This window comes from Carcharodon carcharias, chromosome 16 (assembly GCF_017639515.1).
Source record: "Carcharodon carcharias isolate sCarCar2 chromosome 16, sCarCar2.pri, whole genome shotgun sequence".
Lineage (NCBI taxonomy): Eukaryota > Metazoa > Chordata > Chondrichthyes > Lamniformes > Lamnidae > Carcharodon > Carcharodon carcharias.
In genome coordinates, this window is record NC_054482.1 from 33,289,697 (window position 1) to 33,305,244 (window position 15,548).

General features: G+C 44.8%; 1 protein-coding gene across 5 annotated transcripts in view; it reads right to left on the reverse strand.

The window, feature by feature from the left end:
• Positions 1-15,548, reverse strand: part of rabgap1l (RAB GTPase activating protein 1-like) — a 530,937-nt gene that overhangs the window by 38,296 nt on the left and 477,093 nt on the right. For all 5 annotated transcript variants that reach the window (XM_041207937.1, XM_041207935.1, XM_041207939.1 and 2 more), the window contains one exon: positions 2,446-2,538. In XM_041207937.1, the coding sequence (XP_041063871.1) occupies positions 2,446-2,538 (93 nt within the window). The remainder of the gene's footprint in view (positions 1-2,445; positions 2,539-15,548) is intronic.

A 15,548-nucleotide genomic window follows, 5' to 3' on the forward strand; every position in this document is an offset into this window, starting at 1 on the left:
TCTGTGACTGGAAGTCTGTTTCCAGTGGGGTTCCGCAGGGCTCTGTGCTGAGGCCCTTGCTGTTTGTGGTGTACAAAAATGATCTGGACCTAAATGTAGGGGGTATGATCAAGAAATTCATGGATGGCACAAAAGTTAGTAGGGTGGTAAATAGTGAGGAGGATAGCCGTAAACTGCAGGAGGATATCAATGAACTGGTTAGCTGGGCAGAGCAGTGACAAATGAAATTCAACCCGGAAAAAATTGTGAGGTAATGCACTTAGGGAGGGCTAACAAGGCAAGGGGTTACACTATCAATGGTAGGTCCCTGGAAAGTACTGAAGATCAGAGGGACATTGGTGTGCATATCCACAGATCCCTGAAGGTAGCAGGGCTGGTAGATAAGGTGGTTAAAGGAGGCATATGGGATACTTGCCTTTATTAGCTGAGGCATAGAATACAAGAGCAGGGAGGTTATGCTGGAACTGTATAAAACGCTGGGTTGGGCCACAACTGGAGTACTGCATGCAGTTCTGGTCATCACATTATAGGAAGGATGTGATTGCACTGAAGAGGGTGCAGAGGAGATTTATCAGGGTGCTAGCTGGACTGAGGGGCGGGGGTCTGAGCTATGAAGAAAGATTGGATGAGATGTGGTTGTTTGCCTTGGTGCGGCAAAGGTCAAGAGGGGATCTGATAAGAGGTGTATAAGATTATGAGGGGCATAGATAGGGTGGATAGGAAGGCACTTTTTCCATTAGCGAAGGGGTCAATAACCAGGGGGCATAGATTTAAGGTAAGGGAAAGAAGGCTAAGAGGGGAGTTGAGGAGGAATTTTTTCACCCAGAGGGTGGTGGGAGTCTGGAACTCACTGCCTGAAAGGGTGGTTGATTTAAAAACTCACGTAACATTTAAGAAGTATTTAGATGTTTATTTGCATTGACATAGTCTCCAGGGCTATGGGCCAAGCGCTGGAAAATGGGATTAGTGTTGTCAGATCTTTGTTGACTGGTGCGGACATGATGGGCTGAATGGCTTCCTTCTGTGCTGTAAGTGTCTATCAGTCTATAATTGCAAGCGCCTAGTGACTATTGAGTAGGTTAGGGAATGCAACTATTCATTTTTTTCAAACTCAAACTGAGTTCTGAACCCGACTGCTTCCAGGGGTCGAATTTCCTCCTAACCAGCCTCAGTAACATGGAAAATCAGAGTAAAAGGCTGAGGGCTTCTATTCATCCTCCAGTGAAGTTAGAGAGGTTGGTCAGGAGATAGCTGGTGCAGGCCTAGATTAACTGAAAGCTTCACTCCTATTACATGGAAAGACCTTTTCCTTGTAGTATCTAAAGGATGGCGCTGAGAATAGCACACCCTCAACTCTTAACAAGCTTCTGTTATCCTGAGAACAGGCAGTACCTGAGGAATTATTGGTGAGCAAAGACCAAGTTCCGTCCAGTTTGCCTCCTGCCACCCTGGTGGTTGCACGATACAACAATGGTGGAGTTGTTGACTAACCAAGCCATCAGTCTCTAATCAATTGGTCTGCAACAGACCCAGACATGAGGTGAGGAAAACCTAAGTGAGATTTGAGAACCACAGGCCCAAAGCCACTTCTTAGCCCCAGCACTTACCGCGTCAAGTCTCAAGTTACTCCGACACCATATCTCAAAATATCATCTTCTGAAAGAAAACTCCCTGTATCCGAATGAATCAATACTGATTGCCTTCCTCAGGAAGCCTGTTCCAATGGCTCGTCATTCGCTCATTGAAATAATACTCCTTCAGATTTGGTTTGAATTTATGCCCAATCCTTGGGTTCTATTGTTCTGCTCCAGGGGAAACAGACTGTCATGGTTGATATGATCTGGTCCCTGGGAGTTCTGCACAGCCTGTTGTCATGGTGTTGGGAAGTGAATACCCCAGACTGGAACAACCATCCAAAACTCCTCTTGCTCACCGTCTGGACATCAAAAGGGGTCTGGTACAGGGTGTTGATGGGGTGGCCATGAAAAATGCCTTGTGCATCACAGCATCTGATATTGTGAAATACCTTGTGGATCACAATATATAGACCGGCCATCTGATCTCCTCGAAAAGGTGAAAAACTCAATTTGAGGGGGTAAAAAAAATGTGGGGAATTCCTCTCCGATCCCTTTCAGGTGACTGAAACTAGTCCTGAGCTATTTTTTTTCCCTCTGCTTGTTTTTGGGCTGCAGGTTCTGCCTAGCTCAGAGGGTAGCATGAGATATGACAGATCAGCACTATGCCCTTCAGTATGTCCCATACAGCTCCTTTCCCACAACCTCACAGACATTGGACTGAGAGCAGAGTATGATCTGTAATACAGACTCTAGGCACATAAACTTGGTCATCACAGTCACCAACCCCCTCACACCAGTACGCTGGCAGCATCATTATCTTTACTAGACAGCTTTGTAAAGCCTCACTCTGACAGGATTCTTCTCCTACCTTATATCTGTCGATTGGATCTTCCTGCTGTGCTTGCTGCTCTCTCATTGTCTGGTACTCCTTCTCATATTTTTTCAGCTTTTTTGTTGGCACCTAGAGAGATTGAAGGAGAAATGGGTGTTAGTGAAAACTGTACAACTCTCGATGTCTACGTCTGGAGAATGTCTATGCCAAGCTCAGCCTGCAGGAGTCACTGTTGCTGCAGGATGCTGATAGCCCAAATCAGTCAGTCCCACCCATCAAAGCTTTACGTATAGTTAGGCAGGCCATCGGTGACGAAAATAGAGAGACAGGGTGAGGAAGCTCTCTTACTCACAGTGAGGGGAGACAGCTGTGTTATTAGCAGTAAAACAAAAATTGGAACAGGTACAGGCCATTCAACCCCTCAAACATGTTCCAATGTTCAATTAGATCATGCTGCTCCATACCTTAACTCCATCTACCAACCTTGGTTCTGTAACCCTTACTACTCCACTGGCAGCACAGCCCTGAACGGCCTAGCTTTAATTTGAGGTTGTTCTGAACCTTCCCCTACTAAAGAAAATAGTTTCTATCTACCTTAGCAACTCTTTCAATAATCTTAAACATCTCAAATAGTTTGTCCTTTAATCTTCCATAGTCAAGTGAACTTATGAACATGGAACAGGAGTTGACCATTCGGCCCCTCGAGCCTGCTCCGCCATTCAATAAGATCATGGCTGCTCTGATTGTAACCTCAACCCCACATTCCTGCCTAGCCCTGTTAACCTTTCACCTGCCTTAAGAATATTCAAAGACCTAGTTTCCACTGCCCACTGCCTTTTGAAGAAGGGAGTTCCAAAGGCTCACAACCGTCAGAGAAAAAATTTTTCTCTGTTAAATGAGTAACCCCTTATTTTTAAACCATGACCCCCAGTTCTAGATTCTCCCACAACAGGAAACATCCTCGCTACATCCTTTCTGTGAAGACCCCTCAGGATCTTAAAGGTTTCAATTAAGTCGCCTCTTGCTCTTCTAAATTCCAGTGAATACAAGCCTAACCTGTCCAGCCTTTCCTCATAAGACAACCCACCCATTCCTGGTATTAGTCTGGTAAACCTTCTCTGAACTGCTTCTAATGCATTGACATTCTTCCATAAATAAGGAGACAAATACTGTACACAGTATCCCAGATGTGGTTTCACCAGTGCCCCGTCTATCTGAAGCATAACCTCCCTTCTTTTGTATTCGATTCCCCTTGCAATAAATGATAACACTCTATTAGCTTTCTTAATTTCTCGCTATACCTGCATACCTGCCTTTTGTGATTCAGGACACCCAGATCTCTCTGAACCCCCGAGATCTGCAATCTCTCACCATTTAGATAATATGCTTCTCTTTTACTCTTCCTGCCAAAATGGACAATTTCACACTTGCTCACATTATACTGCATTTGCCAGATCTTTACCCACTCACTTAAACCTATCTATGTCATTTTGTAGCCTCATGTCCTCTTTACAACTTACTTCTTTACCTATCTTTGTGTCGTCAGCAAATTTGTGAACCATACCACCTATCCCTTCATCCAAATCATTTATATAAAGTGTAGAAAGTTGAGGCCGCAGAACTGATCCCTGTGGCACACCATTCATCACATCCTGCTAAGCAGAAAAAGGCCCATTTATGGCTGTCCTGTCTCCTTCCTGTTAGCCGGCCAATCTTCTATCCATGCAAATATGTTACCCCCTACACCAAGAGCTTTTATTTTCTGCAATTGCCTTTGATGTGGCACATTATCAAATGCCTTCTGGAAATCTAAGTACAATACATCCACCGGTTTCCCTTTATCCACAGCAAATGTGACTCCTTCAAAGAACTCCAATCAATTGGTTAAGCATGATTTCCCTTTTACAAAACCATGTTGACTCTGTCTGATTGCCTTAAACTTTTCTAAGTGCCCTGCTATAACATCTTTAATAGCAGCTTTTAACATTTTCCCTACAACAGATATTAAGCTAACTAGCCTGGAGATTCCTGCTTTTTTTTTTGCCTTCCCTTTTTGAATGAAGGAATTACTATTTCCAATCTAATGGGAACCTTCCCTGACTCTTGAGGATTTTAGAAAATTAAAACCAACACATCAATTATTTCACCAGCCACTTCTTTCAAGACCCTAGGATGAAATCCATCAGGACCTGCGGATTTAGATTGCGAGGAACGGTTTAGGAAGTTGGGATTGTTCTCTTTAGCTGAGAAAAGATTTTGTTTGGTCTCATAGAAATTTTGAAGAACATTAAGAAAACTGATAAAAGTGATGGAGGTAAGCGGTCCAAACACCAGAGAATGCTAGATAAAAATGAAAAACAAAAAGCATGAAATGGCAGATGCAGGAAATCTAGAAGACAAACAAAGCTTTGGAAGCACTCAGCAGATCAGTCTATCTGTGGAAAGAAGAGGTTAGCTAGCACTTCAAGCATTCCAACAGAGGACCCCAACCTTTTGACCAACATTCCTCTACACCCTCCTCCCAAAACGGTTAGTGGGTGGTCCTCACCTGCTTTTCTTTCCCTCCCAGGGCTCCTACCTCACACCCTCAGCCATTCACATGCTCCCTTGTGTATTGTAAATGCCTTGAATTCCTTTTATTGAGCTTCCTATTGTCTCATGAGAAATATCACTTCAGCCTTTTAACCATCTCCTGCTTTTTGCTTAAGCACTCCACAAGCCATTCAACTCCAGAGTGTAATTCACTCCTTTGGGTTGGGCTCTTGATATGTTAACTATCAGCTCCTTGTAACAGGCAGACTGAGTTGCTGAGCGTTTCTGGTGCTTTCCGTTTTTGATTTAAAAATTATGGCACGAGGGATACATCAACTGGAAACTTTCTGTAATATGATAGAACAGTGGGGTAAATTACCTGGGAAGCTGTCATTGTAAGTCTAATACACAGACTGTGAATGGGAAGACGGTGCTTTTTATGGCCACTGGATGGCTTTAAAGCACTTTGCAACAATGAAGTACTTTTTGAAATGTACTCACTGTTATAATGCAGGAAGCACAAGAGGTAAATTGTGCACAGCAAGATCCCACAAACTGCAATGTGGTAATGGCCAAACAATCTGATTTTAATGATACTGATTGAGAGATAAAAAGTCAGGACACTGAGGAGAACTCCCCTGCCCTTTCCAATGTTGGATCTTTTGCGGGCCGCAATCCTGCCTGCCATGCTTCTCTATCCTGCCCGTGCAGCCAGCATTCAAAATGCAGCAAGGTGAAGTGAAGAATACTGCAAGGAGCTGCCCCTCCTGTCACAGGGTGTTTCTCTCCTGTGTTTGCTGCTGCTAGAGGCTCACTGATAAGGGAGGGAAACAATCTGATTGGAAGAGCAGCGAGCCATGTGAAGGTCAGTAGCTTCATTCAGCCCAAGGCCAGAACACTGGCGGCTAGGAGTAGGTGGGGAGAAAGAGGCTCCAGGGAGAGGAGGGAAAGAGAAACTGCCTGCTGGAGGTGGGGGTTGGTGGCAAGGGGGGGGGGGGGGGGGGGGGGGGGGGGGGGGGGGGGGGGGGTGTGGTGGAGAAGGGAAAGTCCTCTAATGGGCTACAGGAGTCAAAATGGCAGAGTGATAGTTACAGCAATGAGGCCTGGTGTTGTAGGGTGGCCAAGTTGTACTATTAGTGATAGAGTTGATCTGCAGGCACTTCTTAAGTGGAAGCATTAAGTTTATTAACAATATACTCAGCAGCAACTACCCATCTGCTTTCAACTCCAACTTTATCACTACACTGACCGCTGAGGTAGCCCTCAATACTCTCCTACTGGTTATTACAGATCATGTGATCTTGCCGAACAAGTATTATTCTTAAAAGGTACATTGCATACTAAATAACACCTTTATCACTACATTCCTCTGCATTTAACTCGGCTTTACATATTATATTTCTAGTACATATTTTAAACACAACATAATATTTACACTGGGTAAGGAATTTACAAGTCCAGTCTTTCAGGTGGTTTCCTGGTACATGTGGAATGTTGCAGCTCCACAACTTCAGATTCTTTGTCAGGAACCTCCTTTTCCATAGTTGCCTGAACATCAGGTGCTTCGGTGGGCACTTGCAGTTCTGTATCCTCAACTCTTACAGGAACATCAGACATGTCAGTCCTGGGTTGAGTATCCTCAACAGGAAACTCTGACCCAGTCATGGTCACTGGTGAAACCAAATCTTGGTGATTTGCCTCTCTCTTCCTTAAATGGTCCACATGTTTACGGATGATCCTGTCTTCCATCTCCACCTGGTAAGATAGATGTCCAGTCACTTATTTCACCCGGGAACAACTTTGGTCCATCCCCGAAGGTTTTCATGTACACTGGCTCTCCCATGGTAAATTTCCCCTCACGACTATGCCAGTCGTGTCTGGTTTTCTGGCTTCCCTGACTCCTTTCCAAATTCTCCTCTAAATTCAGCATTATTAAACTCAATCTCGTCCTGAGACAGTGCTTCAACATCAACTTTGCAGATTGTTGTATGAGGGATGGTCCTATAATGAAAAAGAAAGCGTGCTAGCTTGGTTGCCAAGGAATCCGCAGTCAATATTTTCATGCCTGTCTTGAACGTTTGAACTGCCCTTTCGGCCAGTTCGTTTGAGGAAGGGTGGTACGGTGCAGTTTTCACGAGCGATACTGTTGAGTCTGATAAACCGTTGAAACCAGCACTCGTAAATGCCATGCCGTTATCAGAAATGACTACTTCTGGTAGTCCATGAGTGGCAGAACTCTGACGTCATTTCTCAATTGTAGCGGCCAACATCGGTAACTTTACTTCATATACGCCCAACCATTTTGAATGGGCGACAACAATGAGCAGAAACATTGTTCCCAGGAAATAGGAAATGTCCCACATAGTCAACGTGTAACTGCATCCAGGGTCTACCTGGTCACTCCCATGGGTGTAATGGAGCTGTCACAGGCAACGTTTGCAGTTGCTGACATTGCACACAGTGCTTTACTAAACTTGCTATTTCGCCATCCGTCTCAGGCCACCATAGATAGCTGCGTGCTATGGTCTTCATTCGGGAAATTCCTGGATGGGCACTGCGTAGTTCAATTAAAAGTGGCTGCTTCCCCTTTGGAGGGACTATCACTCGTGCTCCCCACAATAAGATGCCATCCGGCTGGTTATTTCATGTCTTCTGTTGAAATACGGTTTCATTTCATTAGATACAGGCTCCTGTGACCAACCATGTAGCACTGGTTCTCATACCCGAGATAGGATTGTCCAGTCTCTGATCTGTCAAGCACATACTGATGAGGAATCTAAGAAATTTAATAGTAAAACATGTTCCTGTGGAACTGGGACGTGTTCATTATGTTTTTGTTAAGGCAAAAGATTAAGGGCATCAGCATTTGCAATTTGATTGCCAGGCCTATGTACAAAAGTGCATTTGTATGCTGCCAGAATTAAGGCCCTTCATTGTATTTTTGCTGAGGCTATGGGTGGTATAGTCTTGTCCTCACTAAACAAACCTAGCAATGGTTTATGGTCTGAAATGATTGTAAAATGGCAGCCGTGTATGTGCTGGTGAAATTTCTTGACACCAAAGATGATGGACAGGCCCTCTTTTTCTATCTGTGAGTATCCCCTTTCCGCTGTCATGAGTGTTCTTGATGCGCAACTTATTGGCCATTCTGTGCCATTGTCCATCCGATGAGAGAGCATTACTCCCACTCGTAGGGAGATGTGTCACATGTCAACACCAATTCTTTCATCTGGTCATAATGCACTAATAGATTGGACAAGAGCAACAATTGCTTCACCTTTATGAAAGCTTCTTTCTGGGGCGCCTCCCAACACCATCGTTGGTTCTTTTTGAGTGGAGAATGCAGGGGGGCCAGCACTGTTGACAAATTGGGTAAGAACCGCCCATAATAGTTGATCGTTCCTAGGAATGATTTGAATTCTGAGGCGTTCTTTTGCGCAGGTGTCTCTCTTATGGCTCTCACTTTCTCCTCAACCGGGTGGAGGTCTTGTGACCCAAATAGATCACCTCCCTCACTTGGAACGTGCACTATTTTTTAAACACACTCCAGCTTGCAAGAAACGCTTTAAGACTTCTAAGTTTGTCAAATTCTCATTTTCAGTGAATCCTGTCACTAATACATCGTCTAATAGACTACAATCTGGGGCAGTCCCTGCAGTAAGCTTTCCATTGTTCTCTGAAAGATGGCACAAGCTGAGGAGACACCAAAAGGCAATCGTGTATATTGGTACAACCCTCTGTGGGTATTAATTGTAGCAAATTCCCGGGAGACATTATCCAACTCTAGTTGTTGATAAGCATGACTCATGTCAAGCTTTGTGTATGGTGTCCTCCTACTAGCTTGGCATACAGGTTTTTGATTTTTGGAATGGGTTGCCTGTCTAGCTTAGCTACTTTATTAGCCATCAGTTTGTAGTCTCCACAAATTCAGACCCTTTGTCGGGTTTAAGGACGAGGGCTATGGGTGCTGCCTATTCTGAGAACTGAATAGGTTTTTTAATGCCCAGTTTCTCTAGTCTGTTCAGTTCATTGTCGACTTTTTCTTGAAGGGCATGTGGCATAGGTCTCACCTTCATGAAGCGAGGGGTTGCTTCTGGATCCACATGAATCTTGGTCTGCAGGCTGTGAAATTTCCCCAGTTCATCCTTGAAGATGGTGGCATACTTTCTAAGCAGCTCTTGTAGCCCACATGCTCTCAACTGGAAAATTTCAGCCCATTCTAACTTAATCTCCTTTAATCAATTTCGCCCAAGGAGGCTTGGCCCTTCACTTGCTACCACCATCAAGGGCAGCTTTGCCGATTGGCTTCCATAATAATGGATAGTTACTCTGCTTATGCCTTTTACTTGGATGTCTTCACCCGTGTGTGTTTTTAGTTTGGCAGCAGTTTCTTCTAAACTTTAATTGATGTTCGCCATTATTCAGATATCTGAAGGTCTGTTCCCCAATTACTGTGGTGGAAGCTCCCGTGTCCACTTCCATTTTGACAGGTCTGCCAGTTACTTTCACTGTGACAAATATTGGTTCTGTCTTTCCAACTTTCAGATTAAACAATGAGTAAATATCTGATTTGTTGTTTCAGTCTCTTCTACATTGTAGATTTCATTGGGCTTCTTCTTTTGTTTACAAGCCTGCTTGAATCTTTCCTTGCACATGTGTCCATTTTTGTGACAATAGTAGCATTTGATTTTTTTAAACTGCCAATTGCTAAAACTGGTGCTTGTTTCCACCTCTATTAGAATTATTCTTCAATTTCGTTGCTAAGTTATTTTTCTTTATCCTTCGGCTAGCAGGGGCTGTTTCCCGCTTCTCGGCAGAGTCTTGCTCTTTCACGTCTCTTTCGGCTGAGGTTTCCTGCCCAATGTGGAGGATGGCACTATTTTGTGCACCCTACATTACTTTTGAATCTCTTCCTGCGCTTTCCATGGCCAGTGCTATCTTGAGCGCCGTGTTGAAATCCAGATTCACTTCGGACAATAATCTTTTCTGAATTGAGTTCTCTTTTACACCACACGCTAAGCGATCTCTGAGCATGCCGTTCAGAGTCATACCGAACTCACAACACTCCGTTAGATGCTTCAAATTTGCCACGTAGCATGCAATTGCCTCACCTGGGGCTCTATTTCATGAATTAAACCTGAACCTCTGCATCGTGACTGAGGGCTTGGGTTGAATGTGACCCTTCACGGGGTCCACCAATTCATTAATATTTTTCAAATCTGAGGCACTCGGTGTCAAAGTTTGAATCAAGCTGTAGGTTTTGCTGCCACAAGTACTCAAGAGGATCGGTCGCTTCTCTCTTCCTCCATAATCTTTTTCGCTTGAAAAAACGTGAGGCATTCTATATATTGACACCAATCGTCTGTGGCTGGTTCAAAACGGTCAATTCTCCCAAATTGTGGCATTTTGAGAGAGGATAACTTCTTCAATTCTAATGGAGCTGGCTGCTTACAATCACTGGGCGAGGTACAGTGCCGCTTTCTTCTTAACTTGATTTCTTCTTAACTTGATTTCTTCTGTTCAATCCTGTTTTATCCTCATCGCCAGTTTGTTGCAGGGTGGCCAGGTTGCAATATTAGTGATTGAGTTGACCTGCAGACACTTCTTGGGTGGAAAAATTAAGTTTATTTACAATATACTCAGCAGCACTACCCGTACACTTTCAACTCCAAATGACTATAACTGGGATAGCTGGAGTGTTAGACAGGCCGGGTGAAAACGTCTTGGTACCTTCACAGCTGTCCCAAACCTCTCTTTAATGTTTTAATCTACAAAGCATTGTGTGTGTGTGTGTGTGTGTGTGTGTGTGTGTGTGTGTGTGTGTATGTGAGAGAGAGGGAGAGTGAGTGAGATTGGCGTGAGTATGGTGTGTGAGAGAGTGAATGTGTGAGTAAGTGTGTATGTGTGAGCGAGGGAATGAGTGAGTGTTTGTGTGTGTGTGTGTGTGTGTGTGTGTGTGTGTGTGTGTGTGTGTGTGTGTGTGTGTGTGTGTGTGTGTGTGTATGTATGTGTGTGTGTGTGAGTGAGGTGAGGAGCTGGTATGTTGGGGTGAGGGTGTCTGGGCACTCAGACTGGTAGTGAGCCAGACACATGCACACATTCTCACTCTAATGATCATCTTTATTAATTACTCTTTTTAAAAAATTATCCATTTATTGTATCTGCTTTTTTTTTAAACTTAGCAAGTTGTTTCTTTTCTTCATACCTAACTTTTTTTTTGAAACTCTGTTTAATGTTGTACCAAACCTCGAATTTCTGAAATTTGCTCATTAGCCCGAGTAAGGAAGAAAAATTGAAACGTGGCCCCTCATGCAGAAAGGTTGGAGAAAGCTGATTCAGTGGCTCATCTGAAAAAGGTTGGAGAAAGCTGATTCAGTGGCTCATCTGAAAAAGGTTGGAGAAAGCTGATTCAGTGGTTCATCTGAAAAAGGTTGGAGAAAGCTGATTCAGTGGCTCATCTGAAAGCCAGACCCTCCAAAATTGCAGTACTCCCTCAGAACTGCACTGGGTGTGTCAACCTAGATTTCATGCAAATGTTCCTAACTGTGGGACTCAAACCCGCAGCCTTCTGACACAGAGTGCTGCCAACTAAGTCATGGTTAACATTGACAGAGATAAGATTGAGGGATATAGTAAGGAGCTAGGCAAATAGGGCTGATCGCTGATTAAATGGGTGAGCTTGTTTGCACCCAATGGCCATGCATTCAAACATATTAGGTAGTTCCAGTCATTGCTCTAGTTTCTGGCAGTGCTTAGCTTTGTTACCTAACTATTGAAAACAAACCACACACAAGTAACTTGTTTCTGGAAAAAAAAACCCATTCTGTGACCTTTGTACCTTGGAGTTTTAGTCTGTAATATTCAGCCGTAACAACAGCTGCGTTTACAAGAATATTTAAAGTCAGCAGCTTTATCTTTCAATTAATGAGTGGGCTATGGATAATTCCTAGAAAGAAAACAGCTAATGAACTGGAATTGCTTCTGATCAACACAACAGGAATATGGTAGACATGAAACCTTGATTGTGAATGACCCAACATGAGCTGCTTGTTTCCTTATCTTTAAATTGGCTCCGCCCTGAAATGCTTGTGGGGAAAAAGTCCTTAACCACAGAAGGAGATTAATCAGTCAATCACGGCAACCAGGTCACTGGGGTTAGTTTCAAACCCGATGCTGTATGAAACAGGAAGAATGTACCTCCACCTCCTTGAATGTGCAAGACTGAAGGTGCAGCTTTAGCAGAGTCCACCGGAGGAGGGGGAAACAGTGGAGCCCAACTGGGGAGGGCGGGAAACAGTGGCGCCCAACTGAGGGAAGGGTGACAGTGGGACACACCCGGGGAGGGTGGGTACAATGAAGCTCACCTGGGGGCAGAAGGGTGGACAGTGGAGCACACCTCGGATGGAGGGGACACACAACGGAGCTCACTTGGGGCAGGTGGGGCATGGGAGATATTAACTGTGGAGGACGGGCTAGATATTACAATTGGCTTTTGAGCCGGGGCTCCTGTGTGAAAAGAGTTGCTCTCTGCTGCAAGCTCCATGATGGAGTAGGACAGCGATGGCCCCTCAAGGTCTGCCCATTCTCATTGCCTGCAAGCTCCACGACCCCCAGCACTGGGGAGAGAGTCTGTTCAGGGAAGGGTGGAGTGCGTGTGGGTGTGCACGTGTGTGTGCATGTTTGTAAGCCTGCACGTGTTGGGGAGCAGCAAGGAGTGGCCGGGGGCAGTGTGGGCTCTGAGGGACTTGTGTTGAAAGGGCCAAGGAGGCAGGCTGTAATTCAAGAACTTTACATGTAGAATGATGTGATGGGCACAGTCCTTTACCTGGGCCCATCAACCCCCATCCCACTGGCTCCTCCAGCAAAATGTCTCTCTTTTTTACCCCCAGAGTTGAAGATTGAAATCACCAGGGTTGAGAAGCTGGTTAGTACAGGCAGTTGAGGGAGGAAATCAGTGAAGATATCACTTTGTCTTGGAAAATGTGGTCATTCCTGCCCCATTGCAGCTTCACGCAGAGTTCTTAGTCGGGAGCTAGCACTGGGATAAAGCTTTATCTGATCATCATCGCATTGCTGTTTGTGGGACCTTACTTTGTGCAAGCTGGCTCTCGTGTTTGCTTAGAAAATAAAGTGATGACACTTTTCATTGGCTGTAGATCCCTTTGGGTCATCCTGAAATGCACAATATAAATGTCTGTCTTTCTTTCAATATCTCTTTTCTCCCAGATAACTGACAGGGAATATTCAGCCTGTTGCTCAGTGCCATTATCACTAATGTCTCACCTAATCTTATTGATTTAACATGGTGTCTGCTTTTCACCAAGCCCCTAACTGAAAAACACAGGAGCTTGCATGTACACACAGTTGAACCCAAAAGTTGGACACTGCAAACACATAAACACCGGCACTCACATTCAAATCAACAGGGATTTAGGGAATTAGTTCTTCGAGATGGATCATGTTTCCCTCTGTGTTTGTAATACTCTAAATGTCAAACCCAAAGCCACAGAGCTGACCACAATATTCTCTTTCCCAGACCTGGCCTGAAACAGAGCACCAATTAAGATGATTCAAGAAGCTGCTCAATGTAAGTCACTTCACATATTCAGATGCAGAGACAAAGAAACGTACTAACCGAGGGAAGTTAAATCACTGATTAAAGGCTCAGCACTGAGCTATTCAGAGCAGAAGCTGTGATACTCCATCTCAACAATACATCGACTTTGGATGCCGTTCTGGCTGGGTATTTGCAGCATTGAATAACTAGGTTTCAGACTTTCAGGCTCACCTTCTTGCTTCTATCCCTCCTTGGTGTTAAATGAACTAATGTCAGCTGTGGACACGAGGGACGAATAAATCAGCAGGTTCCTGTCCGTTACCAAGTGAGCCTCGATGCAATGTGTCAGCAAGAGCACTTCAGGGAGAAAAGGAACATACAGAGCTGCAACACCTACCATGGTGAAATGGCCAGTCTATCTTCTCCAGTTAGACTCATAGATAGTCTTTTAGGTGGAACTCAACACCAATTTGCATCTGTATAGTGCTTTTTAACTGCCACTGCCCAGGCGCCTTTCCCCTCCCCCCTTCTGCCACTGTCCAAGATGCTGCCACTCCTGCCATTGTCCAGGTGCTGACCCCACCTTCGCCTCTCCCTGGGCACCACACCCCCACTGGCTGGGGCACCCCTTCCCCACTATCCCAGCTGCTCCCCACTGCCCTGGGACCCATCCCCCTGCCCTAGCCATCCCATCTCTCTCTGCCACTGCTCCACATACCTCTCCCCACTTCCTTCTACCATTGCTCCAGACACCCCTCCGTATCTTAGTCTGGCACTGCCTCAGACGCACCCCCCAACCCCTGGCATGTCTGCCTCAGGCACTGCTACCCTCCACCACTTTGCCCAAGCCATCAATAATTTGTGAACCATAGAAAAGCCACAGCGCAGAAGGAGGCCATTTGGCCCATCTTGTCCATGCCAGCCCGAGGACACCCAGGTACCCTTTCTAATCCCACCTTCCTGCACCCAGCCCATAGCCCTGCAGCTTACAGCACTTAAGGTGCAGATCCAGGTACTTTTTAAAAGAGTTTAAAGTTTCTGCCTCTACCACCAACTTGGGCAGCGAATTCCAGACACCCACTATCTTTCTACACCTTCTGCCACTTATCTTGAATCTATTTCCCCTGGTTCTAGAATTCTCCACCAAGGGAAACAATTTTATCCTGTCCACTCTATCTATTCCCCTCATAATTTTGTACACCTCAATCAAGTCACCTCTCAGCCTTCTTTGTTCTAAGGAAAATAACCCCAACCTATTCAATCTCTCCTCGTAGCTACACTTTTCTAACCCTGGCAACATTCTTGTAAACATCCTCTGCACTCTCTCCAGAGCTATTACGTCCTTCCTGTAATGTGGTGACCAGAACTGCACACAATACTCCAGTTGTGGCCTCACCAGTGTTTTATACAATTCCAACATTATATCATTACTTTTATAATCTACACCTCTGCCATTGAAGGAGAGCATTCCATATGCCTTCTTTACAACCTTGTCTACTTGAACTGCTGCCTGCAGGAACCTGTGTACTTGTACGCCAAGATCTCTCACTTCATCTACCCCTCTTAGTATATTCCCATTTATTGTGTAATCCCTGTAACTGTTTGACCTCCCTAAATGTATCCCTTCAGAGAATGCCTGGCCTGGCCTTGCTTCAAACCGCCCAGAACCCACCCCTCCACCAAGGCACGTACACATGCACACACAGAACCTGTCTAAGAAGGGGCTGCATGAGGTACGTTAGAGTCACAAACATTGAGCGGATTTTCTGCTCTTTAACCCAAGAGCACTGAAGCTTATCGTAGCAATCTTACTGACTAGGATTCATTTAACACAGATCCTGGTCTGCATGACTCAGCAACTCATCACAGGGAGTCGGTTACAAAACTTGAATAACTCGTCAACTTAAATTCATCACTACACTTCACCACAGTATATTCCATCTCAGTCATATAGAGGAATGGGCGCAAGTATAAAGAATATATCTATGCTCAGATGCTGCATCTGTTCCCTCTCTCATCTCAACACACAAGAACAAATAAACTTGCATTT